At 56.1% G+C, this 26518-nt stretch overlaps 2 protein-coding genes across 5 annotated transcripts in view; one reads left to right on the plus strand and one right to left on the minus strand.

The window, feature by feature from the left end:
- Positions 1–26452, plus strand: SCYL3 (SCY1 like pseudokinase 3). Of its 2 annotated transcripts, none has more exons than XM_036234679.1 (14): positions 1–459; positions 3450–3660; positions 4325–4453; positions 5829–5942; positions 6850–6906; positions 7838–7940; positions 8943–9054; positions 10661–10738; positions 12436–12575; positions 13680–13855; positions 22062–22233; positions 24148–24282; positions 24906–25483; positions 25815–26452. In XM_036234679.1, the coding sequence occupies exons 2-14, from the start codon at positions 3496–3498 to the stop codon at positions 25866–25868; spliced, it is 2013 nt and encodes a 670-aa protein (XP_036090572.1). In that variant the 5' UTR covers positions 1–459; positions 3450–3495; the 3' UTR covers positions 25869–26452. The 2 variants fall into 2 exon arrangements, with proteins under 2 accessions (XP_036090572.1, XP_016004117.2); XM_016148631.2 differs by having other exon boundaries at positions 2–459; positions 4268–4453.
- CUNH1orf112 (chromosome unknown C1orf112 homolog) overlaps positions 25645–26518 on the minus strand; it is a 40245-nt gene continuing 39371 nt past the window's right edge. For all 3 annotated transcript variants that reach the window (XM_016148624.2, XM_036234673.1, XM_036234674.1), the window contains one exon: positions 25645–26130. The gene's annotated coding sequence lies outside the window, so the exon portion shown is untranslated. The remainder of the gene's footprint in view (positions 26131–26518) is intronic.

The following is a 26518-nucleotide window of genomic DNA, read 5'->3' on the forward strand; positions in this document are numbered from 1 at the left end:
CTGCCGTGCGGGGAGCGGCCGGGGCCATTTTAGACTCGGGCGGTAGTTACGTGACAGCCGGTGCGGTTAAAAGCCCGAACGTCCCCGCCGCGACGAACTCGCGCAACCGATTCACGCGAAGGGGGAGGACGCGTCGCGGCCCGGCGTCGCTGGGGACAGCGGGCGGACGCGCGTGGGCGCCGGCGCCCACACTCAACATGGCCCCGGCCCGAGCGTCACCGGGGCGGCCGCTCTAGCGCGGTTCCGGGCTCGCTCGCCTCGGTGGCGGGGTCGGAGGGCCGCGCGGTGGCCTTCTGTCCGGCTTCCGGGCCTGTCTCTATGGTTTCCGAGGCCCCCGACCCCCGAAGTCCGTGGGCGTAGTGGCCGGAGCCTCACGGGGGAGACCACGGTGGTTGGCGTCACCTGGGGGCGAAGAGGAGACCGACGCCGAGGCCCGGGCCGCCGCCCCGCCGTCCGCAGGTAACAGGAAGCCTGGGCCGCGTCGCGTCCGCGCGGGTCCACGCGGGGCCGGCGCCGCTGCCGCCCGAGCCCTGTCACCTGGCCCGGCGGGACCCCGGCCGGGCACCGGAAGGGAGCCGGGGCGCCGGGCCCGCGGGCCGGTGGGGACGGGGCGGGCCCCGCAGCGCCCCCGAGCGGCCGTGGCCTGGCCCGCTGGCCCCCGGGCCCGGCTCCCGGTGCGGGCGGACCGGGGCGGCCGCCCTCGTGCCCCACAGCGTCCCGTCTCCGCAGAGCCCCGGCTGGTCCTTTTGGTCCAAAGACTTCGTCACGTGTTGCTGGTCAGCTGGCGCCACCAGCTTGACTTCAGCACCCGGAACACACGTCTGAAGCAGAGCAGGCTGAGGGCCCGTTGTCATGTCGCCGGATAACCCAGGGTCGGTCCACACAGGGGACCTTAGAACTCGCAACACGGGCCATTGTCTTTGGAACTCGCAAGGATCGTCGCGGTTCGTTGCGAAAAGAGCAGAGGGAGAGATGGTCCCCTGAGGACCCGGATGTCGTAGTCGCGTGCCGGGGTTGCCCAGAGTCCTGGTTGAGGGCCGTCCTAATCCACAGGTGGCCCAGAAACCTGAGTTGCTGCGCAGGACAGCCAAGGAGTGGAGGAGGGCAGGGAACACATTTCTAGAGACTAGACCGGGATGCACGTTCGAGTCAGACGCGGCCCGCTCAGCGTTTGCTCGCAGAGTGGCGATGGCCATGCCACCAGCACAGCGCCAGATACCCTTTTTTGCCTTCTTGTGACTTGTTCATTTCAAAACCAAATGTTAACTCCTCAAAATAAGACTGTTTTGGAAGCCCAGATGTTACTGTTTATGGTCTTACGTTTCCCTAAGTCCATCTTAGCTGAGTTGTCATTTTTCTATCAACAGTTTTTGTGCCTCTTAAGATACAGTCCTCAGGGGACCCTGCTGCCTTCAGCTGTGCTGCTGGCGGACAGCATGGTCTCTTGTTCCTTCAGAGTCCTGGTTGGCTCTTTGTCTAGGCCTTGGGTCCTAGAAATGGCACCTGACCCATCAGCCACACAGGAGTAGAGGAGAGCAAGGTCCAGGCACTAGCCGTGCCCTCCTACTTAGTGGGGTGGGATGTGGCCACAGGTGGCGGCACTCCGCCTCTGTACGGTGGGATTAACAGCTGCCCTGCCCCAGGTCCTGCAGGAACACTGGCTTTATTTGTAGTCCCAGGGGAAAGGTGAATGTTACACGTAGTTGAAACACTTGACATGTTTAGTTACTGTTTTTGTTTTACTTTTCTATAATTCTTAAGAAAGATACATTGCTAGATAGGTAGAGACCTAGTGGATTTGTTACAAAGACAAAGAATCTGTCTTGGATTTTGAAAACCTTCATTTTTAGCTGGCATTGGCCGTGGTCGGTGGCAGGCGGGTCTGCAGGCGCGTGTCTTGAGCAGTGTCACGTGCTCTGACAACAGTGCTGTGTGGACCTTCACCGAAGTGGAGAAACAAGTCCGAGGAGAGGCTCTGTGTGTGATGATTAGTGGGGGTGTCTTTATCAAAGGATCCAGATTTTAAACTGAAATTTCGAAAGGTCTGCGTAAGGTGTTTCTTAGAACTGGCCGCTTGCCATGTGAGCAGAGCCAGACATTTTTGTTTGTTAGGTGGTAAAGCCATAATTGAAATCCGACTGCCACACATTTTTCAGACATAAGTTGTTTGGCCTAAACAGGTTTTAAAATATTTGAGCCAACGTTGGAAAATAGTTTTGTTTCCACATGGATGTCTAGGCTCCGGGCCCCTCCTGACCGCAGCGTGATCTGGCAGCTGGGCCTGTGGTCCTGGGTGGCGGGGCGGCCCCCACAGAGGCAGCCCCTCGTGGTCGGTCCTGTGCCCTCTGCCGCTGTCGCCACTGCCGGACTACGGGGCACTGCCCCTGGTGACCCCATGGCAAAAAAGGTTTGGGGGGCGAGGGGGGGCAGGCACACGTATGCCTGTGAGTGACCCGTGATCTTACACCCACTTCCCAGTGTGTGTGTAGATGTAAGTATGTAATGTAGACTTCTTTTTAAAACAACTTTATTGAAGTATAACCGACATGCAGTGGACCGAACACGTGTACAATTTTATAAGTTTGACATTTGTAATCGCCTGTCACCGTGATCTTAAAAGACAATGAATGTATCCACCCCCCACCCCCCACCCCCGCCCAGAGTTTCCTTGTACCTCGTGCCATCCCTTCACTCCCCTGGTCCCTCGAACTGCCTTACCCCGCCCCCCCCCAGCAGTCCTTGATCTATTTCTGTCATTAAGAGTACTTTGCACTCTCTAGAATCTCATCTATGTGATTCTAGAGAGTGCATCTGAAATTATGCTTTTTTGTATTTTTAAGCATCTGAAATTATGCTTTTTTGTACTTTCCCCTTGCTACTCGGCATAACTTTGAAGAGCAGCAAGGCTGTACTTTTTCTTACGTTTGTCGTCATTCATATTTGATGACTTGTCTGTTTCTGTCCCATCTACTGGGTTTCAGGGTTCGACCCCGCTTATAGGAGGTCCCATTTGTTAACAGGTTTTTCGTCATCGTTAGAAATCGTCTCTGGCTTGTGTTGTTTTCCTTTATGATTAAGTTATTTTAGACACAGGTAGTTTTACCACCTTTGAATACGCGAGTTGGCAGCACCTGCCCAGGAGTCAGGCCTGCGCATGGGTCGGGGAGCAAGGGCAGGCCTGTTCGCCAGGTGGGTGGCCAGGTGCGTGGCATGGGGTTGGGAGGGGGAGGTAGCGGCAGCGGCTGTTAGCAGGTACGTGCATTGTGTCTGGAGCTGGTAGGTGCTCACTGACAGGCGTTGCTGGTCACGTGCTGAGTTTTTACCCTTTTTGTTGTCACATGGCCCAGTTCACAGGGGTCATGGAAACCGTCAGGTTGGAGCAGCTACGTCTGGATTCTGGGCTCACGCTGTGGGCCGAGGCTGGAGTTTGAACCGAACTGTTTCCTCAGGTCCGCGAGGCACGGCAGGGCCGCGGCTCTGCACCCGGCCTCCAGGATGGGAGCAGAGAGCAGCGCTGTGCGGAGCTGCACCTTGGAGGGGCCCCCGGTCACCTTGCCCTCGGGCCTGGCCGTGTACCCCGCTGTCCTGCAGGATGGCAGATGCGCCTCAGTGTTTGTGTATAAGAGAGAAAACGAAGACAAGGTCAACAAAGCCGCCAAGGTGTGTGATAGGGGACTGCTCGATACTTTATGAAAAATGTGGAATTGGTAAAGGCCCAGCAGGTGGGCCGTGAGGACGAGCATCGTCACTCAGGCCCTGTAGCTGCTCCCGCCCCGCCGTGCAGGCCACGCGAGCCTCAGTCCCTCCTGGCCAGGTCGCCCCGCGTGGTGTGCAGGCGCCAGGGCATCTCCTCCAGCGCTCGCCCGCCTTCCCTGCGACTCTTCTGGCCAGAGCGATGGCAGGGCTTCTGCAAGGGTCTGAGCCACCTTTGCTGCAGCAGCCCGCACCCTCGGCGCACGCGGTGGCGAGGGGCGTCCCTAAACCAGGAAACGCGCCTCTGCGGGTGTCTCCTCCCCGGATCGGACTGCCCTCCGCAGCCCGCGGCGCCTGCACCTTTCAGTTCCCAGGCAGCAGTTCTTTAAATGTCAGTAAGGTCACAAGGAGTAGATTCTCCTTGTCTCTTTTGAAATCTGGGGACAGGCAGGTAGGGAGTGGGAAAGGACCTTGAATACAGATCTCCATTTTCCGACTTTTACTGCAACGTGTATATAATGATAATTAATGTGGTTTTCAGTCATTAACTTCAAAACTCTCTGTATTTTTAAAGCACTTGAAGACCCTTCGTCACCCCTGCCTGCTGAGATTTTTATCCTGTGCTGTGCAGGCCGATGGCATTCACCTCGTCACTGAGCGTGTGCAGCCTTTGGCAGCGGCACTGGCCACACTGTCCTCTGCAGAGGTCTGCGCCGGGATCTACGACATACTGCTGGCCCTCGTGTTCCTTCACGACAGAGTACGTGGCGTGGGCCCGGCCGCCTCGCGGGCCTGTGCGGCGGTGCTGTAGTCGTGGTTCGTACAGAGGTCACAAGCTCCTGTTCCCGGGGGACGGTGGCACGCTGGGCGGCACGGAGGCCCTGCAGAGCCGCGGGCCGTGGGCTCGGGCGGCGGGCTCGGGTGGAGAGCGCTCCGCCCCGGGCGGTCCGGGCCGGAGTTCGTTTCAGTCAGCTGGTCTCTCTGCACTTGGGCATCAGTCTCCACCTGAGAACAGCCGCAGCGCGTGTTTGTCCTCGTCAAGACGGAGAGAAAAGCTCCACGCCGGCGCCGCTGCGGGCCAGGGCTCGCATTCGTTTTCAGTCTGTCCCATTTTCAATTGTGAAGAACGGTTATTCCTTAGAGGCGGAGTTTTACACGGCCCTCGGCACGGCGGCGTGCGCGGTTCCGCAGACAGCGTGGTTCCTGTCCACGTCCTGTTCACTCCCTGACGCCGACCGCAGAGCTGCCGTTGCGGCCTGGGCTTTGCATCCTGAAGTGTCGCGGTCTCGGGCAGCTCCCCCGACTGAACACCACCGGTCGCGGGTTAGAAACACTTGCGTGTGGCCCATTTCAGTGCACATTTTTTACAAGTTTTGATGGGAGACAGATTTTCCAAATATCACTTTGGATTTGTCTTGCCTTAAAAGCAGCCTTGGGTTCACGTAGGAGTCGTTACCGCGTCACTGCGGGGGAGTATTTCCTTGGTTGGGAAGGTGCAGGCACCCGGTGACAAGTGTGGCGGGCACACGGCAAGGCCAGCCCGCGTCCAGGACCGGCCCCGAGGCATGTCAGTCCCCAGGCGTTGGCGCAGGGACAGCACGTACCGGCGTGGCGAGTCGCCTCCGTTTTCCCGGAGGCGGAGCCGTGCCGCCCATGCTATTCTAGGCATTCCTTTAATACGTGTATCACAAGATTCCAGGTGAAGCGGATCTGGCTTAAGGATAGGATATGGCGAAAGAGAATTTAGAGGAGAAAATTAATACAGTAACTTAGAAAAGCAAAGAAAACTGTCATCTGTAAAGGCGGTGGCAGCAAACACGAAGGTCGTGACGGTCTGTGAGACCACGTCTGGGGACACGTGCGTCTCCCGGGTCCCGTGGGAGCGGCGGGCACACGTCTGTGCAGCCCCCTCACGGGCCGGGGCAGGTAGCAGAAGCCTGTCCACTGCGTTTCCCCCTTTTCTGACCTCACGGCCTCAAGCAGCCTCCCTCAGTCTGTCATTCTGTAAAGCTGGGTTCCATTTATCATGCCACAAGCAGGAAGGCTCGCCCGTCTTTTTCGTGGTGTGTATTTCATTTTCTAGGAGTCCTGCTTCCGAACTTAGAGTGGCAGCCATGTTCCTTCTCGTCCTCCAGGGCCGCCTAACACACAACAACGTCTGCTTGTCGTCCGTGTTTGTGAGCGAAGACGGGCACTGGAAGCTCGGGGGCATGGAGACCGTGTGCACGGCCCCCCAGGCCACAGCGGAGGTGAGCTGGCCACGGCCCACCTCGCGCCCGGCCCCCGGGGGCTTTCCCTCAGCGTCAGGGGCTTTTTGTCAGTGCTCACGTTCGTGGGGATGCGGGACGTCGTTCTTGAGGGGCACGGGGGGGCATCCCTCCCTTGCTCCTGGTTTTTAGCCGAGGAACCCAAGACAGGGAGAAGATGGCTTGCTCAAATTTTATTTAACTGCCTGCTCTGCTCCTGCAGTGCCCTGTGCTTGGTGACACCATGCAGTGTCAAATGTTGGAGTCACGCGTCTGCCTTGCCAGGTGTGACAGCATCTCATACTTACATTACGGCTCCTCCTAGGACAGCGGGGTCCGCAAGCTCCCGCCGGGGGCCCGGGAACCGGCTGGCTGCGCTCGGCTCCAGTGGCCGGGGCCCTCGGTGGCGGTCGGGGCGTGCAGTTCTTGACAGACGGTCAAGTCGGTGCAAGAACGTGCTTGTTCTGTGGGTGTTGGTTTTTCTCGGTAGCTGATGAGGTTCTCAGCGCCCGTCTCCCCGGCAGCCGCGAGCCTTAGGGCTCGATTCGGGGAGGAGGTCGACAGGCCACTCCATGCGGGGATGGCCTCCCCCTGTTGACACCTGTGCGGGGGCAGAGGGGCCCTGTTCCCACGCCAGGATGTCCCCCTGGGGCCTCTCAGCAGAGGGTGTCTGGTAAACCAGCTGCAGGGCAGGGTGCAAACTGTCGTTTGTTTTCCACTGGGCCGCGTGCCGTGCCAGGCACTGCGTTCATGTGTTCCCGTTAGGGGGATTTTAAATTGGTAAATTTAACGTGTCGCGTCGGTTTGAGGGTTTCGCGGCCGCTGTTCCTATTGCCCTTTGCGTTGGTGACTCGGTGAAAGAGACTGGTCACCAGACACACGTGTGGCTTCTTTTCCTTCATGTCTCTAGTTCCTGAGGAGTCTGCAGTCAGCACGGGACCCGGCATGCATCCCCCCTGAGGAGATGGTGAGGTGACATGCGTCCCCGCGGCAGAGGCTGCCCCGCGGGTCTGCCCGGAGCCTCTGCCGCCCCGGTGCTCACTCAATGCGGAGGCCGGGCCCCTCTGCCCTCACGGCCTCCGCTAGGCCCCACCGCCGCAGCCGGGAGCCTCTTCCGGACACCCAGCTGACACTGGTGTACAGACACCTGTGACATTGTCCAGAGGTAGCGGGGCCTCCGTGGGGACAGGCAGGTGCCTCCTGCCGGTTTCCCAGTGACCCCGGGCTTCGCTGGGAGGCAGGAGAGCCGGGCGGCAGCGCCAGCTCTCCCCCGCGCCCCCGGCCGGCGGGACCCCGAGGTCGCTAGGAGCGGCGGTCGGCGGTGCGGGTGAGGAAGGGCCGGGTCACCAGCTAAGTGGAAAGCAGTCGCTCGCTCTGAATGTGTTCTCGTACCTGCTACGAACTGCCGCCGGTCCCCAAAGGCACATTCAGTGTGCTTTTCAGGACACCAAGGCAGCTGTCCACATACACTTACCTATAGACCTCAGACTGAAATGAGTCCGATTCATCCACGGGAGCACTGCACGCGTGTGCGGGCGTTTTCCACGTGGATGATGCGGGTGTTAACGCAGGTTCGGGTCTGCCTGGCGATTTGAGAGAAAGGAACAGACGACGCCGTCGGGCGTCCCCGGGAGCCCGGCTCCGTGGTGCCCGCGAGGCCGGCTGCCGTCCCGTGTGTTTCCGCACACGCGTGTGCTGGCAGCGGTGGGCGACGACCGTGCGTCCTTTCTCGGTCGCCGGCACGCGTGTTTTTGAAAGGCACAGATGTTAGGAGCCTATGAGTGAGCCGGTGCCGCGCCATCGGCCGGGGGTGTCCTCAGTGCAGAGTGGGGGCTCCGCAGAGACGGGGCGCGCTTCCCGTGGCAGCCGCGACGCGCTAACGCCTGTCCTGCTTCCAGTCCCCAGAGTTCACAGCCCTGCCGGAGTCGCACGGCCACGCGCGGGACGCCTATTCGTTCGGGACGCTGGTGGAAAGCGTGCTCACGGTCCTGAGCGGGCAGGGTGAGTGGCCGTCGCGCGCTGTGTCCACGGGCCGAGTGGGCGACCACCCACGCCGCCTGCGCGCGGGTCCCACGCCCGTGTCTCTGATGAGAGCGGGAGCCCGTCGCTCACCCAGGGCCTGGGTGGGCCGCTCCGACGGCAGGGAGAGACCCTCGCGGCGGCTGCGTCCGCCTCGGTAAGCTGTCGGCAGGAAGCCCCTCGGACGCCGGCGTCACGTGCCACGCCTTGTCATTTGGTGTTGGTTTTGGTCATCTGAAGGCTCGATTCGAACCGGCCAGTGAGTTAGTGCTGGTTTACATGTAATAACCGGAGTAGAGTAAAATTCAGACTCCGTTACTGATTTCTAAGTCAAGCTTAACATTTCCTTGGTTCTTCCAAAGCCCTTTTGGATTTTTTCTTGACGTGACCTCCTCGTTGCCTTTTCTTTGCTTTGTCCCCGGAAGCCGGGCCGCTGAGCACACGCAGCCTGCCCCTCCCCCGGGGCCCAGCCTCCAGGTGCCCCCCTGCCACGGCGCAGGGCGCTGGCCCACCTGGCGCTACAAGATGTCAGGCGGCCCTGACGCAGTGTCTCCTCCCGGGCCCCATCCCGCTGGCCGCTCACGACTGTCCCAGCTTCTGTACTCAAGGACACGGGTGGAGCGGGGGCCCTGTGGGTGGAGAACGCCCTCCTCCCCACTGGTCCCAGTGGTGGGCCGTGTACCATCCTCAGGGGACCAAAATGCCGTCCTCAGCTCACGTGCCCTGTCCTGGGACAAGCGGCCCCGGCTGGCAGGGCCCGCGCACCCGGGGCCCGAGCCGGTTACACAGATGCCGGGACGCAGGGGCTCAGGGGGGCGGCTGGGCGGCTGGGCGCTCTCCCGCTCTGCCAGGGAGTGTGGCCGCGGGAGCCGGAGCTGTGTGGCGACAGCCAGGGCTCTGTCTGTTTGGGCTTTTACAGGTCAGTCTGCACCGTAGCGGCCTGAGAGGGGAAGGCACTGGACACTAACTGGGTCTGGGTTTCAGTTTCAGCGGCCGCCCTCGCCAGCTTCCAGCAGACCTTGCACGCAGCTCTGCGGAACCCCGTTCCACAGTGTCGGCCCGCGCTCCGCACCTTACTGTCCCATGACTTCTTCAGGTGAGGCGTCTCGCGCCGGCCTGCTCTCCGTGCGCCCTCGCCGCGCCGAATGGAGCGGCCCCTTCCCTGATTGTCAGGAGACGCCGAGTCCCACCCCCTCCTCCCGTGGGAAAGAGAGAGGGGGCCTGGGTTGCCTCTCAGGTTCCTGTCGCCGAGAGGAAGTTTCAGAAACACGTAATCGTCATAAAGGCTGGTTTAGAGACAGGGCGGGGCTGTGGCTGCTGGTGAAGGAGCTGGGCGGGGCCCGTGGTTCACGGCCAGGGTCCAGGGTCGCTGAGAAAGTTAAGCTCGGCCTCTCCCGTCTGCCCTGTGCCACTGATACGAGTTTGTTGCTGTTGAAATTTTCTTTGGTTGGGTTTGGGGAATGAGCTTATTTTTCTTAGGCAGAAGATTGTTTTCTTTGTTTAGTAAGACGTGATGGAAGAGCAAAGAAGTCGATTTAGAGGGAGGGCAGAATGTAACTTAATACTGCCGCTGGATTCAGAGATGTTTTTGAACCTCTCTTCAAGGTTAGTTTTAATTATGTGCCCTTCATTTTTTTACCTCCCTGACTGCAGAACAACTTCTGCTCAGGTTAATTCTACATTCATGACTTTTATTAGCAAAGCCAGTCCTATGTCACTTTGCAACTAAAACTGCATGTTTGCAGTCAGAGCCTAGAAAAACTGAGCCGACGGTCTCGAAGGGGAATGGTTCCCCCAGGACAGGACTGGGGTGGCAGTAACAGGCAGGAGCGTAGTTCCTTGTAGTTAAGGATTTATTTGTCATTTATTTGAAAGAAACTTAAAATATTTTCCTTGGAGGAGTCTTAACCATGGTATTTTCACGTCCTTTTGGATAATTTATAGCAATACTTTTTAACCTTGCTGTAGTCTCGTCCTTTACAGTAAATGGATCCTGTCATCACTGTGTGTGACAGGAGTCCATTAGTAAGAATCGTATTTTAACAGGAGAGGAGAGCCAGAAACACCCTGGGTCCCCCTCCCCGAAATCCAAGTGTTGTGGGGAGAAGCCGGCAGGGGCGGCAGCGGGGGGGCCCGTTCCTTAGACGGCAGCTGAGACACACAGCATTCTCTCCCCGTGGCTGAGGCCAGAGCCAGGGCAGTAGGGCGTTAGCTGGCCAGTCTGCAGCCTCTGCGACTGTCTGGTGGCCCTGCGGGAAGCTGACCACCTTCCCCGCCTGGCTGGAGAAACGAGACGTGTCCCTCTGTCCCCAGCCCTCTCGAACACCTTACTTCCCAGGAAGAGCCTTGAGAATCAGCTGTTCTGTGGCGGTTCCCGTTTCCCCCAGGACGCTCCATCTAACCACGTCCCGTCACAACAGAAAACGTGGATGGTTCTGACGATGACTTAAAGAGCACTCAGCTTGTTAGCACGGGTCTAGCACGGGTCTTCACACACCTTGCTGATGCTCCCAGAACACCAGGGTCCCTGTGGGCTCCTTCTCAGCGCTCGTCTCCTGGGCCGCCTCGTGACGGCAGGACCGTCCGAGTGGCCCGGGAGAACGCCGCTGTGCCGGCTCTTACAGTCCGGCGTCTGGCTGTGCGTCAGCGCTTGACACGCCGCCTCTAACCTGCTGTCCTGCGTGTTTTTGTTTGGCATTTAGGAATGATTTTCTAGAAATTGTGAATTTCTTGAAAAGTTTAACATTGAAGAGCGAAGAGGAGAAAACTGAGTTCTTTAAGTAAGTTCAGACGTTACCCCCTAAACTGCGGTGACATGCATTAGGCCCACGCGACCACCAGGCCGCCTCGAGGTCGGGTGGACATTTGGGGTCTCAGTGCAGTTGACTGCGCCTTCCTCCATGTCACGCTCTGCTGGCCCGCGGGCTGGACAGCCGGCGAGGGCCTCAGGCAGGCGGAGGGAGGGGCCGTGGGGCAGGGGGAGGGGGAGGGGCCGTGGGCAGAGGGAGCGGGCAGGGGGAGGGGCGAGGGGGAGCGGCGAGGGCGAGCGGCGAGGGCGAGCACAGTGGCCTGCAGTGTGTCTCGTGTGTGGAGAGACAAGCAGCAGGTCCCCTGCAGGGCAGGCTCCAAGACCAGGACAGGTGCGGGGCGGGCGCTGACCTGGAAGGCGGGGACCCCGGCTCGGACGCCATCTGGAGAGTGAGGGCAGCTGCGAGACGGTCGTTCTCCCCCGAAGGGGCCGCTCGCGGTGAGGGGCTCAGGCTCAGCTCGTCTGGGGCTGCGGCCAGGTCAGGACATATGAGGCCACACGTGGGCGGTGGCGGTACGGAGAGGAAGGTGTCGAGATGAGGTCCGAGTGATCGTCACCTGATGAGTCGGGTGCTGGAGCAGAGGGCCCCGCGTGCGGGGGGACGGTGAGTTCCACGGTCCGCTTGTTCATCCGACGTGTCCCTGGGACGTTGACGGAGATGTCCACGGGCATTTGGCCAGATGGGGCTGAGGCGAATGTTAATTAGGGTCATCAGCTTGTAGATGATGACGTTCTCCAGAGAAAGCGGGGAGCGTGACGAGGGCAGTGGGCCCAAATCAGAGCGCTGGGGCGCCCAGCCGTGTCCGGGTGGCGGGAGGGGCGGCTGATGGTGAGACAGAGCGCAGCGCCCGGAGGTGTGGGCAGCCCGGGAGGCTGGTGTCCCCAGAGCGCTAGCGAGTGTCTGAAAGGCTGGTCGTCTAGCCGGGAATCCACCGGTGGCCTGGTCTGGGAAACAGCTGCTTCGGCAGCGAGCCTGGCCCCGTGTGCGCGTGGGCGACAGGCAGCGGCGAGGCTGGCCACGTCGCCTTGCAGAGGTGTCCGTGGGCCGAGGGGCGGAGGGAGGGAGGGAGCAGTTGGCTGCAGGCGTGCTGGGGACCGTCCTGTCCCAGAAAGGAAGGGACGGAGGGCTCTGGCCCGGCTAGGTGGGGACCGCAAGACGCCCCCACCCCCTGGGACCCGGAAAGGAGGCAGGAGTAGGTAGGGACGGGAGGGGGGGCGGGCGCAGCCGCTCCCTGCAGGGCGGCCGCAGGGGGATTGGTGAAGATGTCGCCTTGTGACCTGCTGCCTGTGCGCCCCAGTGCTCTTACGTACCTTGTTTTTATTTGACAAGCGTAGTAACAAAAGCCTGTTTTGTTTCCTGTGGAAACGGTGGGTCATCTAATATCCTGCGCTCCTCACGTTGGAGGAGGAGAGGGCACTCGGGCTGCTCGTCAGGGACCCTCTGCTGAGCACAGTGCCCCTGGGGCTGGAGGTCTTGTGGGCGCTGGCAAGCTGGCCTCCCCCCTGCGCTTTCATAACCACCGGGGACCGCCCGGGGCCCCTTTCTAGCTTCATTGCAAACGCGTCGCCCAGGTGGAGGTGGGAGGCAGCTGTTCGTGTGTGACGACGTGTGCCAGCGAGCTGGCCGGGTGTCCCCACCCATCTCCTGAACTCCCTCCTTTCCCTCAGGTTTCTGCTGGACAGGGTCAGCTGCCTGTCGGAGGAGTTGATAGCCTCACGGTTGGTGCCTCTTCTGCTTAATCAGCTGGTGTTTGCAGAGCCCGTGGCTGTTAAGAGTTTTCTTCCTCATCTGCTTGGCCCCAAAAAAGGTGAACTTCCATTTTAAAGTACTACTAGGAATTAAGGCGCTTGGGAGTCGCTAGTCCGTATTTGAGCAGCGTGAGATCACTACATGGCACAGTTACATCGGGTCTAAAAGCATAGACGTTCCTGGCCCCCGATGGGATAACGGACCCAAACCTGAGTTCCAGGACCCGCGGGACAGACGTGGAGCATGTGCGGGTTCACTGCGGTCAGCGGGGTTCTCACGCATGCTCCTGCACATGCCCAGAGCGTGAGAAGCCCGTGGAGTTTTACGGGGAGACCGGCGTCTTCAATGAACCTTGGCATGTGCTGGCCTTTGAGGCCTGTGCCTCCCGATCGCCGAGAGCACCCCGTTTATCCTTTCAGTGGAAAGACCGAAAAGCACCGAGATCACTTTACTTGTGAATGTGAAATGACCTCGTTTCACAAAGTTATTAATTTGAAACCTCTAACTTTTTAAGACTCCAGGTGCTAACCTCAGGTTAGAGAATACGGCATTAATTACTGTCACTCTGTTTCGCATTGGGTGGCGAATCCTGCTTTTGGAATTTCTTACAAAATCTCAGCGCAGTGAAGCAGCGTGGCAGGCGACTGTTCCGCTGCAGAGAGTTCCCGGTGTCCACTTTGGCGCCGTTCTCTTCAGCCAGGAACATGCCGTCACCCTGTGCACCCCGTGGCTCTGTCGACGTGGCGGGGCGTGCTTCCGAGCCGCCGGGAGTGTCAGTCTGCCCGTGTGCGGGGCGTCACGTGTACCTCAGATGCCCCCGCTCCCCTAGCCACGGCGCCAGGTCCCCTGTGGCATTTGACACCGCCTGGCTTTATAGACGAAACCGCGGCCACCACGTCGGTCTCATCTAGTACGCGACATTCTCGTCACGCATCGTGACGCACACGCGTAGAAAGTGACCGATCGAGGACGCCGCCAAAGCGTCCGCTGTCCTCGCAGCGCGGTGGCCGCGATGCGTGTTCTAAAACAGCTTCTGGAAGGGGCAGTGCACTGAAGACAACACCGCCCCGGGGGGGGGTGCCCACGGGGTTCGGGGCGCGAGCGCGGGCGAGCCCGGGCTGACCTCCTGTTTCTCCCCTGCACGGCCTGCGACCTGTGGCAGCGGGAGCGCCCGGGGGGCTGCTGTCGCCGGCCCTGTTCCAGGCGCGCGTGATCCCGGTGCTGCTGCGGCTGTTCGCGGTCCACGAGGAGCATGTGCGCGTGGTGCTGCTGTCGCACCTGGAGGCCTACGTGGAGCACTTCACCCCGGAGCAGCTGCGGAAGGTCATCTTGCCGCAGGTCAGACACGGGCGGTGGGGGTTGGGGCCCGAGCCAGGGCGGGCGCGGGGCTCGAGTCGGAGCTGGGGGGCCCAGGGCCGCGGCTGGTGGCAAGGCCCCCCGTGTCCATTCCGCTCACCGCCTGAGAGAAGGTGGGGATCATGCGCTCACTCTGCGGGGGGACGAGCACCCGCGGGGTCCGCGACCATCAGACCTGAGGGGGCCGAGGCCGCCGGCTCCGTGGCCTTCAGCCCCTTTACCAGCCGCGTGGGAGCCTGGGCAGGCTCCGCCCTCAGGCCCCAGGTTCGTGTTGATTTCCTGTGAGTGACGTCACAGGTGGCCGCAGGCCGCGCGGCTCAGGACGGGTCGACCTCATCTCTGGGTCAGGGGTGAGGCGCCCGTCCCGCCCCGCCCCCCGGCAGCCCCGGCTGCCCCGGCGTGTCTGGGCGTCAGAGCTGTCACCGACCTCTGCATGTCGTCGCCGGCCTTTTCATGCACATACTGGTCGCGGGACGTAGTGGGGCCCACTCCAACCCTGTGCGGTCTCGTCCTCAGGTCACGTTTTGGGTGGATGTGCGTTTTTAAAGGATTTCGTCGGTCACGTGGTCTCTTTCAGATGATTTGTTTTCCTGTGAGATTGATTGTTTGAGAATCTTAAGACCTGGTGTTAGGCCAGGTTCTGTGCTTGGGTCCTGGGGACAGGCCCTGCCCTCAGAGCTGGCAAGTGGTGCTGGGGAGCTGGGGAGGGTCCCCTACTCGCCCTTCAGTTCTCTCGGTGGGCTGGTTACAAATAAAGAACAAAAAGACTTAACATGTGTGCAGGGGAGAGTCGCAGTGCGATGCTCAGGTCGTAGCGTGAGCCTCACGTGATCAAACCGGCATCTTTTTACACTTGTTAGACACAGAGTACATTGAGAGAGGCGGAGGAGGCCGGACTCGTGGAGGAGGCCGGGCGGGCCCCGCGTGGTTCCCAGGACTTCACAGCGGGGCCTGGGGTGGCAAAGGCGTTGCGGGCTTTGCTGCGCGCTTTCTCGACCCTGGACTTAATAGTTCGTGGTAAGATGGTCCCTCAGTCTGTCATGGAGATGTGTTTCCTTCTCTAGAGGGACAGGAGTTAGAACTCTTCCTGCTCCTCCTCAGGGGGCTTGAGTTTCGTGTGCCATCGTGGGCTGTGCCCTAGGCCCGAGAACGGTAGGCGTTTGTTATCTGCTGGTGTGGGACAAACCACCCCGAGCCAGTGCCTAAAGCCATACCCGTTTTATGAATTGTCACAGTCCTTTGGGTTGGCCGGGCCCAGCTCGGGGCCTCTGCTGCTTCATGTCAGCTGAGGTGGGGTGTCTGGGGTCCCACCGTGGCCACCGTATCCAGACAGCTCCCTGGCCCCGCGGAGGGCATGGCTGCCAGGCTGGGCGTGGCTGGGACGTTGGGACGGCCGGGCCTCTCCGTGGCGTGCCAGGGCCACTGTGCCCTTGTGACAGTCCCACGTGCTTTCTCTGGCAGAGGAGGCGGAGACTCACATGGCTGCTCGGGTTGAGAACTGACAGTGGCCCTCGTCACAGCCGCTTACTGGGTGTGGGCCGGGGGTGCAGGTCCCTGGGGGCTGGCCTCAGCACCTTGGTGGCACAGCGGGGCGCCTCGTGTCCACATCTGCGTTCTGGTTTTCGCGCTGCTGGAGTCCGTGTTTCTCGGGGGAGGCCGCGGGGGAGCCGGGGTCTGACGCCGCGGCCGTTAGCCCAGCGGCGGCGTGACGGCCTTACGCATCCGTCTCTGCACCCACAGCTGCTCGTCAGTAGCGCCCTTTGTCCTGTCACACTGTCCACCGGTGACATCCTGTGGGTCACCAGCCTCCTGCCGGAGGTTCACATACCGTGTGAATTCTGCCTGCGACTTACGAACTACTTGCTTGCTTCCTGTCTGTATTAACACTTCCTTTTTTTGACAGAGGTTATCAGCATACGCTATTATGTTAGTTTCAGGTGTGCAACATAGTGATTAGACATTTGTGTAACTTAGGAAGTGATCGCCCCATTGAACCTAGTACCCGTCCGACGCCGTGCGCAGTCGTGACTGTCGGCTGTGTTCCTTCTGCTGCACTTCACAGCCCTGCGACTGTGTTTGTAACTGACATTTGTGCTTCTCAGTCTCCTTTCCCACCCATCCTCCTAACCTCCCCCCCACACACACACACATTGGGCAGCCATCAGAATGTTCTCTGTATCTGTGAGTTTGTGTCGTTGGTTTTTGTTTTTTAGATTACACATATAAGTGAAACAGTATTTCTCTTTCTCTGACTTATTTCCCTTACATGATACCCTCTGCGTCTGTTCATGTTGTCACAAGTGGCAAGGTTGCATTCCTTTTTTGGCTGAGGAATATCCCGTTGTATGTGTGTCCTGCCTCTTTATCCATTTATCTGTCAGCGATGCTTAGGTGGCTTCCATATCTTGGGTATGGTAAATAATACTGCAGCGAACACAGGGGTGTGTATAGCTTTTCAGATTAGTGTTTCGGTTTTCTGTGGATAAAAATCCAGAAGTGGAACTGCTGAGTCGTATGGTAGTTTTGTTTTTAATTTTTTGATGACTCTCCAGACTGTCTTCCGCAGTGGATGCACCAATTTAGAGTCCCACCAACAGTACGCAAAAGTTGCCTTTCCTCCACGTCCTTGCCTACGCTAGTTTGCTGATTTATTGATGACAGACATTCCGTATCTCACTGTGGTTTTAACTTGCATTTCCCTGGTGATTGGTGTCTGTTGGCCGCCATCTGTATGTCCTCTCTGGAGAAATGTCTAGTCAGGTCATCAGCCCACTTTTTAATTGGATTGCTTGCTTTTTTTTTTTTTTTTTTTTTTTTTTGGGCGTAAGTTGTATGAATGAGTTCCTTATTAGGTTGTATTTTTGTTTCGTTGATGGTTTCCTTTGCTGTGTGAAACCTTTTTTGGTTTCATAGAGTCCTATTTATTTTTCCTCTTGTTTCCCTGACCCAAGAAGACACATCCGAAAACCTGTTACTACACGTGATGGCAGAGAGTTTGCTGCCTGTTTTCTTCCAGGAGTTTTATGGTTTGGGGGTCTTCAATTTTGACTTTATTCTTGTACATGGTATAAGAAAGTGGTCTAGTTCCTTTTTTCTTTTTTTTCTTTTTTTTTCCTTTTTTTTTTTGCACGTGTCCATCTAGTTTTATCAGTGCCATTTTACCAAAGAGACTATGTCATCCCATCGTATACTCATGAGCTGACCATAGAAACAGGGGTTCATGCCAGGGCTCGCTCTTCCGTGCCATTGTCCCATGTGTCTGGTTTTATGCCGGTACCATGCTGTTTTAATTACTATAGCCTTGTAGTGTAGTTTGATATCAGGTAGCATGATACCTCCAACTTTGTTTTTCTTTTCCAATATCGTGTTGGCTGTTCTGGGTCTTTCGTGGTTCCATATAAGTTTTACGATTATTCTGTTTCTTCAAAAATGCTATTGGAATTTTGATAGAGATTGCATTGAATATGTACATTGCTTTGGGTAGTTTGGACATCTGACTGTTAATTCTTCCTGTCAGTGAGCACGGTGTAGCCTTCTGTTTATTTGTATCTTTGGTTTCTTTCTTCAGTGTCTAATAGTTTTTCCAAGCCCAGGTCCTTTACCTCCTTGCTTAAATTTATTCTTAGGTATTTTATTCTTTTTTGATGCAATTGTAACTGGGATTGTTTTACTTCATTTTCTGATAGTTTTTATTGTGTAAAGTGCAGCCAATTCTTGAATATTAATTTTGTAACCTGCTACTTTACAAATTAATTCACATATTCTAATAGTTTTTAGGTGGACTATTTAGGGCTCTCTATATATAGATATCACCTGCAAAGAATGAGTTTTACCTCTTCCTTTCCCATTTGGATGCCTTTTACTTAACTTTCTTATTGGATTTCTGAGGCTAGGATTTCCAGTACTATGTTGAATAAATCTGGTGACAGTGGACATTCTTGTCTTGTTCCTGATCTTTAAAAAAGCTTTCAGTTTTTCACCACTGAGAATGATGTTGGCTGTGGGTTTGTCACGTATGGCCTTTATCGTGTTGAGATATGACCCCTCTGTCCCCACTTTGTGGAGAGTTTTTATCATAAATGAATGTTGGATTTTGTCAAATGCTTTTTCTGCATCTATTTTGATATATCGTAGGAGTTTCATCCTTCATTTTGTTAATGTGTTAATTGATTTGTGGTCGTTGACCCAATCTTGCACACCAGGAATAAATCTTACTTGATGATGGCTTATCATCTTTTTAACGCATTGCTGAATTCCATTTACTAATATTTTGTTGAGGATTTTTGCATTCAGAATTTTTAGTAGTTATCAGTTCGTATTTTTTGTTCCTGATTCAGCCTTGGAAGATTATATCTCTAGGAATTTATCCGTTCCTTTCAGTTGTCCAATTTGTTAGCATATAATTGTGCATAGTATTTTCTTATTATTCTTTGTATTTCTGTGGCGTTGGTTGTCACTTTTATTTGGGCCTTGTCTCAATGAGTCTGGCTAAAGGTTAGGTTAGGTTACTTTTCGTTTATCTTTTCTAAGAACGAGCTCTTGGTTGCATTGATCTTTTCTGTTGGTTTTTGGACTCTATTTCGTGTACTTCATTTCCGATCTTTAGTATTTTCTTCTCACTTTGGGCACTGTTCTTTTTCTAGTTCCTTAAGGACATAGAGGATATTGCGTAAGTTACATTGTTCGAGATTCTTGTTTTTTTTTGAGGCAGGCTTGTATTGCTGTGTCCCTCTTAGAACTGTTTTGCCGGTGTCCCGTGGTTTTGGGCTGTTGTGTTTTCATTTTCTCTTGTCTCAAGCTGTCTTTAGATTTCTTCCTTGACCACCTTGTTAATTCATTTCTTATTTAGTAGCATGTTATCTAGCCCCCATGTGTTTGTATGATTTTCAGGTTTCCTCAGGTGATTGGTGTCTAGTTTCATAGCATTGTGATTAGAAAGGAAGCTCGGTATGATTTCAGTCCTGTTAAATCCATTGAGATGTGTTTTGTGGCCCACAGTGGTCCGTGTTGGAAATGTTGCCTGTGCACATGAAAAGGCGCACATTCTGCTGCTGTGGGGTGAAATGCTCTAAGAATGTCCATTAGTCCAACTGGTCTGATGTCATTAAAGGCCACTGTCTCCTTGTTGAGTTTCTGTCTGGATGGTCTGCCCATGGATGTCAGTGGGGTACTAAAGTCCCTACTCTGACTGTGTTTCGTCGGTCTATGTCATTCAGCGTTTGCTTCATATATTCAGATGCTCCTACGTTGGGTATGTAGGTGTTTCCGTTATACTGTCTTGTAGGACTGACTCCCTGTATCATTAGGAAATGTCTTTGTCTCTTGTTATAGCCCTTGTTTTAACACCTGTTTTGTCTCATATAAGTATTGCTACCCCAGCTTTTTGCTTCTCTTTGCATGAAATATCCCTTTCCATGCCTTTGCTTTCAGGCTGTGTCTTTTGATTTAAAGTGGATCTCTTGGAGGCAGAATAAGTATGGGGTTTTTTTTTTATTATTCATTTAGCTACCTTATATCTTTTGATTGGAGCATTTAGTCCATTGACAGTTAAAGTAATTGCTGATATGTAGTTATTGCCATACTGTTCATATCTTTGGTCTTGTTTTTTCTTAAAGAAATCCCTTTAACAGTTGCGGTAATAGTGGTTGGGTGGGGATAAACTTTTAGTTTTTTCTCATCTGGGAAGGTCTGTATCATTCCTTTGATTCTAGGTGACAGCCTTGCTGGGTAGAGCAGTCTTGAGTAGAGGTCCTTGCTTTTTGTCACTTTGAATATTTCCTGCCGATCCCTTCTGGCCTGCCAAGTTTCTGCTGATAAATCAGACAGTTTTATGGGAGCAATCTTACAGATAATTAACTGTTTTTCGCTTACTCCTTTTAAGATTCTTGCTTTGTCTTTACCCTTTGACTTTTTCATGATGATGTGTCTTGGTGTGGGCCTTTTGGGGTCATCTCGTTTGAGACGCTGAGCTTCCTGGGCTTGTGTGTCTGTTTCTTTTGCGGGTTAGGAATGTTTTCAGTCATTGTTTCTTCAAATAGGTCCTCAATCCCTTTCGCTCTCTTCTTCCGGTACCCTTATGATGCAAATGTTGGTATGCCTGATGTCCCAGAGGACCTTAAACATTTTTTTAATTGCTGTTCCTATTGGGTGTTTTCTGCCACATTGCTTTCTCAGTTGCTCATCCAATCCTCTCCTTCTTCTGATCTGTTGTTGATTCTAATGCATCCTTCGTTTCCGATATTGTTTTCCTCATTTCGGAACGGTTCTTTTCCGTAGTTGCTGGCTTTGTGGGAGTTCTGAGTTCGTTGTCGCTCCCCCGAGTGCACTGACCGTCCTCGTACCCGATGCTGTGAACGCGACGTGGTGGAGTGCTCGTCTTCATTGTGCTTAGTTCTTCTAGAGTTCTGCCCTGGCCTTTCATTTGGGACGTTTGTGTCCTCACCTCGGCCAGCTCCGTTTGTTCCTTTAGACCAGGTACGCCTCCCAGTCTTGGCTTGCTGACCTTACGTAGTGGGTGTCCTGTGGGGCCCAGTGATGCTGTCTCCCTGGTCACCTGAACTGGGTGCTTCAGGGGGAGTCCCTTTTGCGGGGCATGCGTGCCCTCCTGTTATGACCGAGTCTTAATCACCGTTGGCACGGGAGTGGCTGGGATTGACTCTCAGGCTGACGCTGTGGGGACTGGCCGTGACCACAGAGGACGAGCCGTTGTGGGAGGGCTGACCCTGTGGAGCAGAATCTGCTGTAGGGGGGCTCTGATGCCAGCCGAGTCCGCATTCTGGGGGAATCATTCGTGGAGCTGGTTGGGTCATGATCCAGTGTGGTCTGAAGCCAGCCACTGGGTATGTTGGTTCTGGAGACTTGGGAGGGGCTCAGGTACAAGTCAAGGCCAGCTGCGTCCTGCGTCTAGCCCAGGGTCACCTGGTAGGAGCTACAGTGATCGGCACATGGCTGCCACTTGTGCTGGGCTTGGAGGTCCTGCTTGGGAGAGGCTATGCTGTGAACTGAGGCCAGCAGCTGCTGTCACCAACCGTCACCGATCTTCAGTGGGCATCACTCTTCGCGCCGAGGCCAGCCCTGGCTACGGCATTTGCCAGGCTTGGGGCCACCCGATGGGAATGCGCAGTGCAGGCTGAGATTGGTCACAGCTTATGCCAGACTTGCAGCTGCTTAGCAAGAGGTGCAAGGCGCACCACGGCCAGCCACTGCTCGTTTGGGTTCGCGGACCTTTGAGACTTCGGAAAGAGAGCAGTGCGAGCTGCCAGGCCGCGCGTGGGGGGGTGGGGGGGTGGGGGGGAGCCGGGAGCCGCGGGAAGAGGCTCAGCAGGGCCTGTACTTGAGCGGGTGGGGTGTCAGAATCACCAGGGCGGGGCCAGTGGTGTAGCTAGGTTAAGGGAGAGGTCAGGGGAGGTCAGCTTTGGTGCCGCCTGCTCTGGGTGGGCAGAGGGCTCAACAAAGGAAGAATGGCACCTGCCAGCACTTCCGTCCCCACAGCTGGCCTGAGTCCTGACCCTCAATGACTAACGTTGAGATGTCAGCTCATCTCCTCCCTACGTGTTGCTGCCTTAGTGCTGGAGCCTAGTGACTGAGCACGTGTCTATGCAGGCCTTCAGAGAGGACACTTGGCCCCTGCACCCCTCTTTCTTACAGAACCCCCACCTGCTCTCACCGGCAGGTCTCGTGAGGGCTCCTTTTCCCGGCACTGGCGCCCCGGGCTGAGGAGCCTGGGGTGGGGATGGGACGTACTCCGGGGGGGACCGCCGCCGCCGAGATGGCCCTCCCTGTTCTAAGCCGCGGCGCGTGGGTGTGGCCCTGCCTGTCTGGTGTCTCCGCGCCTCCCACCATCTCCGGCTGCCTCTGTCCTTAGTCACAGGACTTCCGGGTTCTCCGTGATGGCTGTTGTATAATTCAGGTGTGGCCGTGGGGCGGGGCGAGCACAGTGTGTACCTACCCTGCCGTCTGGACCTGGAGTCACTGTACTGTATTTTTGGAAAAGCATCAGTCCGGTGGGTCAGGAAGGGAAATACTGGTCCTTGAGCACAGAGTCCGAAAGCAGCTCTAGAACGTGCACCTGAGAGGCGCAGGTCACCCGAGTGGGCGGGCAGCCCTGGCCCCGGCGTCTGCGCGTGGTGGCAGGGGGCAGGCAGGCGGTGCGGCTGCCCACGCTCACCCGCCGTCCGCCTGCCCCTAGGTGTTGCTGGGCCTGCGCGACACCAGCGGCTCCATCGTGGCGGTCACTCTCCACAGCCTAGCGGTGCTCGTGTCTCTCCTGGGCCCAGAGGTGGTGGTGGGAGGAGAAAGGACCAAGATCTTCAAGCGCACCGCCCCGAGTTTCACTAAAACAGCCGACCTTTCACCAGAAGGTAAGGATTCAAATGTCTAGCTTGTTGTTGTGAGTGCTGTTGCTGTTTTATTAGCTTTTTAACATCATACAAGTCATGCAGGTGGGTTTCATTCAGTCAAATGGCACAGAGACGTACGGGGGGCGAGGAGACTTGGTGGCTCCCCCTCCTGACTCCTGATGGTAGTTTAGTGAGGGTGCTAGGCCCACGGAAGGACAGGTGCGTACTTACACACATGTAGCTTCTTTAAAAGTGAGAGAAACGCCGTGCACGGCCGGGCAGCAGCTCCCCGGGACCAGTGTCCAGCGCACAGGCCGCCTCGCCGTTTCGACGGCCGCCCCATTTCACCGAATGTCATCCATTCAGTGGTTTCCCTGTCGATGGATGTTTCATCCATCTCCGGACTTCTAACCACTGCACTGCACGCATGCGGTGGGGGACGTCTTACACGCGCACCCTGTGTAGTTCGGGTTTTATTGCTGTGGGATACAGTCCTAGAAGTAGACTTGCTGGGCGAAAGAATGTACTTTAGATTTTTACAGATATTGTCAGTTTCCCAAAAAGCTGTAACAGTTCTAACACCACCAGCTGTTTAAGATGATTTTGTTGGTGAAAAGCTATTGATTTTTAGGTACCTTAAATCCTTGTTTCTGGTCTGTTCCCTTTGGATGTTACCTGGGAGACAGTGATTTCCGGCCTTTACAGGCTACAGAAGTCAAGGGTGAGAATTCTGAGTCAGTATCACTGCCTTTCTGCACGTCTGAGCCCGACTAGGTCAGTGCTGAGGGCGTCTCCAGCACTGACGTCACTGACGTCACTGAGAGGGAAGGCGGGGCGGGTTAGCACGAGAAAGACTTTTCTATTTTGATGCCAAGAGGATTTTTAAAGCAACACTGGCTTCCAGAAGTTTCGAAGGGAGTTCAGCTTGTCCTTGGTGCCAGGGAGACCACTGTCGCATGGCTCCAAGAAGCGTGAAGAGGTGATGCCGAAGCTGCCACCTCTTCACTGTGAAACAAGTGTATGTACTCAGGTTTCACACCAGAGCGATCCTGGTGGGGAGTTGTTTAGGTGTAATTTCGAGGTAAGGCTTAGGGGTCAGGCCAGTCACTGGGGACAGATTTGCATGTCGAATTCGCTAAGGTCCTCTCGCTCCTCAGTAACACTGGTTTTATTTATTGGATGGAGTTCTCTAGTGTTGGGCATTTTACATCCTGTCCCTCTGGGTCGCTCTGTAATCTGAGACCCTAAAAAGGCACCAAAGCAGCTGCAGGTGACTGTTCACTAAGCGATTTCCCTGGAGACAGGGTGAGCTGCGCAGCAGCCTGCAGTGGGCACCAGGGCTGGCCCTCCCCAGGGGACACGTGCGAAGGAGGCACCCTGACATGTTCCCTTCTGTTCCTTCAGTTTACACGTAAGGTCAGACATTACAGTAAGGGCCAACGTGTCTGCCACGGGAGGGGAAATAAGGCTGCGTGGACGGTGGGGGAGACGGGCCGGAGAGGGGGACACAGCGGGCTGAGGAAAGGACTTCAACAGGGAGGACAGTGGCGGGATTCGGCGAGGGCCCGCGAGGAGTGTTCTCGTGGTGACCTGCCCCGCCCTGGCCTGTGCCCTCACCCTCTTACTTAAGGCAGGAAGTATTTTGCCAACATTCTGATTGCATTCTTAGCGATGCCCACTCTTGAGTAGGAATTTTCTGGTTTGAATCACCACTGTCTTGAAAGGCTGTACCTAACCCAGCTCCTCACCTGATGCTTGACTCCCTCCTGCTGCATCGCCAAGTGCATGCAGGCTGTCCCTCAGCGCCTCCAGGACAGGTCATCCATCCCGCTGGCTGTGTGAATCACACCCGCGTCCCTTAACCGTTGCTCACCGACATGTGAGAGCAGAGGCGCTGACCATCCCTTTCATTCTCTGGACTTTTGTTCCCTGCAGACTCCCCCAGGCACGTCGTCTGCAGCCAGCACGGGCAGAGGTCGCCCAGCCTGTCCCCTAAGGGCGTCTCACCTGGTGGTGCTCCCCCCCGCAGTCAGCAGCGCGCGCGGGACTGCGGCGCCCCTGCCCAGTCAGGTAGGAACACTGGGACGGTTTCCTGAGTTTAAATTCCGAAAAGGGAACTTCGGGAACACAGACCGACGTCTCTTTGTAATGATGTGGTCAGCTGGGCCTCATCTTTTGTCCTGGACTACAGGTGTACACTGACACCCTCTTCAGAACTAGAAAAGCAGGTGAGGTTTGAATCCTTTTTTGCCCCAGACACTTTACTCTGGGACTTTCGATGCCTCAGTGCAGCATTTTCCAATCGGTATCAGAGTTGTGGAGGATGTCAGGCCGTGTGGGGCACAGGTTTGAGTGCCCAGAGCATGCCAGGGGACGTCTGTGTGAAGCGAAGCTGCACTGAGTTAGGCAACTCACCTGAGCACACGACACATGGTGAACAGGGCGGGGGTCACCCCGTCTGCCTTGGAACGTGTGTGTGTGTGTTTACAGACGGTTACGCCAGTAGACGACGCCTGGGCAGGGTTGTCACAGGGCGCGCTAACTGCTGCCTTGGCAGTTCAGTCTGCAAGGAGACGTCTGAGAACTCAGCTGTCTGTTCTCTTCCTGTCACCCTGCCCCGGAGTGTCCCTGCACATGCCCCACAGGTGATCAGTTTTCTCAGCCTATTAAGTTTTCCATTAATTGACTTTCAGATGTGAACAATACCTCAGGACACAGTGGAAACTTCCCGTCAAGTCCCAACACATCTGAGGAGTGGCCTGACTGGAGCGAGCCTGAGGACCCCGGGGACAGGACCGCCACTGCCCAGGTCAGGCCTCCAGCAGCCCCCGATGCTGCTGGGTCCCCTCTCCCCGACTTGGAGGTGTCAGCCGAGAAGTCACCCAGCAGCTTAGGTACGAAAAAGGACCCGAGAGGTGGCGTCACTGCCGCAGTCACCTCAGGGGAGGCGCCCAAGCCTCTGGAATCAAGCCGACCCCAGAGGACCAGCCCCGCCCCAGGCCTGGAGGACTCAGAGCAAACCAAGCCACCACAAGTGTCGCGAGAAAGGCGCCTTAAGGTCCCATCAGAACTTGGTCTAGGGGAAGAGTTTACCATCCAGGTGAAAAAGAAGCCAGTCCAGGACCCCGAGTTGGACTGGTTTGCTGACATGACCCCAGAAATTAAGCCGTCGGCTGCCTTTGTCGTTTCGCCTGCTCCGAGGACGGAAGCGACGGGTGCCTCGCCAGCCCTGCTGTTCTCCTCCAAGTTCGCCGCGGCGGACACCGTGGAGGTACGTTCCCCCCGCGGGTGCCAGGCACGTGGGCCCCCCGCAGCACACCCCGTGCCCTTCTCCCACCAGGGGAGGGTTAACGTGGCCAAGGTGGCACAGAGTGAACAAGAAGCCTTCCCCAGAAAAATGCAGCGACGCTTGGGCTAATAATAAGCATTCCCTGGGCCACTTAATCACCTTTTTACTCAGAAAAGGGGTTAAGCCAAGAATGAGGTGTCATCAAGGTCATCTTCCAGGGGCCCCGCGTGCAGCGTCCTGGTGCAGTAAGGCGTCTTACTGGTGCGAGGCGGCCGGTCAGCAGCCACCCTGACTCTGCTGTGTCTCGTTGCAGGCAGGAGGCTGGGGCGACGAAGGGGAGCTGAGCTGGGAGGACAACAGCTGGTGACGGCGGCTGTGAGTTCAACTTCAGGAAAAAGGTTCCTTTTTAAAAAAACTCAAACTAATACCTCAAAGCAGGCTCTGCAGACAGGAAAAAACCCGCAAGCATCCTGTTCTGCTCTCCTGCCGGGAGCGGGAGCTGCTTCCCGGTCCGTGCCAACAGCGAGGGGCCTGGGCGGAGGAGCCTGTGTGCCTTGACCAAGGCCAGTTTCTGTGACGAGCAAGTGCTGGGGAAAGGTGGACTTGACCACTTTTTTTCCAGGATGATCCTGGAAGTAAAGAAAATAAATAACAAAAGTTCAAGCTGATTAGCTTAATTTTGTGCTATTTCTTTAACAGTGAGACGAGAAAGAGCTCTATTGTAAAATACAACCTACTGAAAAAAATGTGCTATGAAGTATACAAATGGTTTTAAATTGGCTAAGGTTTCCTTAGGCAGCTTATGTTTACAGGTGTGCTGAGTGAATGGCCCCGGGGCAGTGGGGCAGTGTCTGGCTGTTCCACTCATGTCACATTGTACCAAAGTGCTTAATGAGAAGTAGCCCCATAATCCTGTTCTTCAAATATCCAATAAAGACTATTTTCACTTGATTCAACTTTATAAAAGTTGTTTTATGTGTTAGAAAATGTATAGACATAATTACGATATTTCCATTT

The sequence above is a fragment of the Rousettus aegyptiacus genome, unplaced genomic scaffold, assembly GCF_014176215.1.
Source record: "Rousettus aegyptiacus isolate mRouAeg1 unplaced genomic scaffold, mRouAeg1.p scaffold_m13_p_17, whole genome shotgun sequence".
NCBI classification, from domain to species: domain Eukaryota; kingdom Metazoa; phylum Chordata; class Mammalia; order Chiroptera; family Pteropodidae; genus Rousettus; species Rousettus aegyptiacus.